At 40.7% G+C, this 3,925-nt stretch overlaps 1 protein-coding gene across 1 annotated transcript; it reads left to right on the plus strand.

Moving 5' to 3' along the window:
* Positions 1-2,766: 2,766 nt before the first annotated feature.
* LOC123174738 (uncharacterized) lies at positions 2,767-3,686 on the plus strand. The gene is made up of 2 exons (XM_044590078.1): positions 2,767-2,900; positions 3,082-3,686. Exons 1-2 carry the CDS (start codon positions 2,810-2,812, stop codon positions 3,399-3,401), a joined length of 411 nt encoding a protein of 136 aa, XP_044446013.1. The 5' UTR covers positions 2,767-2,809; the 3' UTR covers positions 3,402-3,686.
* Positions 3,687-3,925: the final 239 nt, after the last annotated feature.

Genomic DNA, 3,925 nt, shown 5'->3' on the forward strand with positions numbered 1-3,925 from the left:
GCTTGTAGCTAGCTAGCTAGTTGATCACTACTGTTTGTGGATTTGAAGTTACCACTAGAAGTTTAAATGGCTGCACATATACTAATAGTTGGGTATATATATTTTTATTACCAAAAAATACAAATTGCTGGCGTTGATGCACAACATATGCCATAGCTAACAAAATAAATTGTTGGCGTTAGCCAAGTGGCACGCCATCAGTACTAAAATATTGTTGACGTGTCTGCCAACGCCACCATTTAATGTTTTCACTGGCGCCATATTGGTGGCGTTGGGCATATACGCCACCAAGGCTGTTTTTGGCACGCCATAGTTAGGCTTTTTTCCACTAGTGAACCCAACAACTATGAGGTGGGCATCACATTGCATGCGTATGAGAAGAAGAATAACCCGCCGATGAGGAATGATGACAAAATTGGCTAAATGAACCACAAAATCCGAGAAGTATCTCGAGAGTACGGGAGTGGATTTAACACATCCAAATGTTTTATTGTTATCAATGGAAACCCCAAATTGTATTATGTTCATATACAACCCAAGATCCATCAAATAGTTTATCAAGTTTTCATAGTTGTAGGATCAAGCTAATGCCGTGTCACCCATTTGCTCTAGTGCCAGCTCGGTATACTCACATAGCAAGCTTTCCCACCTAGCTTTGTCATCATTGCCAAAGATGCTCCCACACCTCAGAAATTGTTATGCAGATTGTAGGCAGCACCAAAGTAACTCAATCTATATTTTTAATCGGTCTAGTTTGCTAAGTTTTGTGCATTAAAGCATGGCTCTAGCCTCCAACCTCGTGTTTTACAAATTGTAAAGCTTCAACGCTCATGTACATAGTATCTGAGACAAGAGGAGCCTCTTACGGTAATTGGCCGACCAGCGTGGGTCCGAAGGGCGTGGTAATGGACTTTTTTGTCCGATTCTTGCCGATAATTTATTAAGCATGAGTTTGTATATGTTTCCCCCCATAATTAAATAAATAAATTTGAATATGTTTGCTCTGAGATCAATAGGTACTACATTGGCTAGAAAACGAGGCTCAAGCACACAAAAATTGCAACTGGCCATCCGAAACTTTGGTCAACCCAAATGTATGAACATGTAATAACATTACTACGTTTACAAAAATAAAATACAAGTGCAATATTCTTGATGCTAAAACAAATTTGGAGAACATATTTGACTGCATCATCACATAAAACATACATGTCTAACATAAAAAAGGGATCTGAAGACATCTATGGAGGCACATGCATATGAAGATATCTCAATGCTATCAAAATTTGGTAGTTCCAAGCAACGTTGCACACAATGCTGAACATATTTTTCAAGTACTTCCAATTTGATATATAGCATGTATAACATATACCAACAAACTTTGGGTCAAGTATTGCGCGACAAATTGTTTACATCCTTCTAGATATTAATACAATATTTAATATTGTATACTATATTAATTAATCTGTCTGCAAACATGTTGCCTAGCATAATAGTTATTATTTTGATGTTCTCAATGGTAGCATATTTTCATTGCAGATGATTAACTTAGAAATGTTTGACCATCACAAGGAAACAAATTGGAAATGTTTGACTCGCGCAAATGCTAAATGGGGCTATATTTTCAAGCCGAGATAATATCACATTAATCTTTTTTTTACACGACGGTAATCATCTTTGGTTGTGTATGTAGTGTTGCTTCAGTCTAGAAAAATTCCGATTGCCTGAAAGTGGAGTGTGTGAGACACTTTCTTTTTTACGAGAGCTCCCATGGTTTCGGAAAAAGGAAAAACAGTTCCAGCCCGCTGGCCCATGGGCCCATTTGCACGGTTGGTGGCGATAAGTATGCCAGTTAGAACAAGCTTCACATTGCATCAGATCCTATAACCCTAAATAGTGGCTACCCATTACCTATTTTCCTCGTCATGCAACTATGTCATGTCATCAAGTCATGCATGTGGTCACAAGTTACGATTCGTGCACTATTCGATCCATGATTTGTTTCACTAATTATTGTGTGATGCTTGGAACAAATATATGTATGTCATGTTACATATTTTTGTTATATAGGCGCCCCGTTGATATCAATCCAATAGTTTTCTCTTTGTATACAACATTTTATCACATGCTTCATATGCTTTACTTTTTTTAAAGACAAACTGACTGCAATCTTAAATTTGTTTTTGTAATAGTTTTAATTATTTAGCACCTATTTATGCATCTGTTTTATTAGGGTTCCCGGTGCAACGCGCATGGCTTCATCTAGTTGTTTCTTTAATTGTAACCCATGCAACCAATCGGCGTCAAAAACAAAAGAAAAGGAAAAGGAGTGAGAACGATAGCTTACACGCATGAAGCTACAATCATTGCCCCCATCATGCAGAATACAAAACTCCAACGTAGGTAGTAATTATACCACATATTTTACGGTTGCACACCCCGAACGACAGAAAAGGGTGAGCACATGCATTGCAACAGCAAACAGGGCAGGTTTAGCTTATTTTTCTTTTGATGGAATAGGGCAGGTATAGCTAAAAACGTCCACTGGGACAAGTGGGCAACATGCTGATACTACTAGAAGACTGTTTGTATCTTTGGTCTTAAAAGAGAAGCCCCTTTGACACTTTGACAGCAAGGGATCGGGTGAGAGACTCATACGTTGACTAGAGAGTTAGGCACATGGATGTCCACACGGGTGTGAGCACCCCGGCCGGGGCCGGCAGTACATATATGCTCGTTGCTCACGGTCTGAACGCACAGTTCTAGTACAGATCTACAGGAGGACCTAGCTACTCTTGAGCCTTAACCCATGGAGAGACCATCATCCCCTTCAAAGGTTCTCCTCGTCTTCCTCCTGCAGTTCCTCCTGCTCTCTGAACCTCTGGAAGCAAGGATACTAGGTGAGTAGTATACCACATGAATGCATACGCAATTTGTCCATTTTGTACACATGCATGCACGATTTATGGGTATAGTTTATGTTCGCAAGCATACACGATTCATGGATATATTTTCTTGGTTTGTTGATTTTCCGTTTGGTACAGGACAGTTTCTCTTATTCTTACCTTTTCCCCACTTCAGGTGATGCATACGACTACAAGAACCTGCTCGCGTTGGGTGTCGATGGAGATGCCGCAGCGCTGCCCGCATCACAGCTGAACCTCGCCGACGTTGCAGGGAACAGGCGTCCGTATACGCCGCCTTCTCCGGTGCGACCTCCGTCGCCGCACCATCTCCACGGAGATGGCGCGCATGAGCAGCAAAGGTCTCCGCCGGCGCCGTCCTCGACTGAACCTGCACCACCGCGTGATTACAGTCGCCAGCAGGCTGAAGCTGCAGGACACCCATCGATGATGCGCGCGTTTCTCCAAGCGATCATGGGATATGTGACGAAAATGTAAACCACGCCCGCATATGGCCTTTTTTTTCCCGTCAATCTCGTTGAAATTGAATCGTTTCGTGTTAATTTTTCGCATTTTAAAATAGAGCATACAAGCTTTCAGCTCAAAACCACCCTACCTTAATCATCGTTTGCTTGTCCATGATTTGCCTAAGCCAAGAGATTTTTATTTTGTTGACAATTCTCTGCCGCCACTTTTTGTAAATTTCAGTGAACTGTAATTTTTTATATTTTTTTGCGGGTGAACTCTAACCCACAAAAGGAATAAACTGTTAATTATTGGAAAATTATAGTCAATTGAGGATTATCAAAAGTTGAACTTACGCTGCTTAACGAGAAAGGCTATGGCTGGAGTTGCTGACTAACAAACACATCCATTGCATAACACTATGTAAGCGCATTTTCAACGGCATACTCAAAAATGACCACAAGACCTAAAAACTGTTTTTTTTTACCTTTTGGCCCCCAAAACGGCCCAAACAGCACACCTAAAACTTTATGGGGATATAAAAATAACCACCTAAA

The sequence above is a fragment of the Triticum aestivum genome, chromosome 1D, assembly GCF_018294505.1.
Source record: "Triticum aestivum cultivar Chinese Spring chromosome 1D, IWGSC CS RefSeq v2.1, whole genome shotgun sequence".
Lineage (NCBI taxonomy): Eukaryota > Viridiplantae > Streptophyta > Magnoliopsida > Poales > Poaceae > Triticum > Triticum aestivum.

Excerpts from the sequence above, each read along its gene's own strand:
- LOC123174738 (XM_044590078.1), top strand. The coding sequence starts at position 2,810 with ATGGAGAGACCATCATCCCCTTCAAAGGTTCTCCTCGTCTTCCTCCTG. Across the intron at positions 2,901-3,081 it reads TCTGGAAGCAAGGATACTAG|GTGATGCATACGACTACAAG; the intron begins GTGAGTAGTATA and ends TCCCCACTTCAG.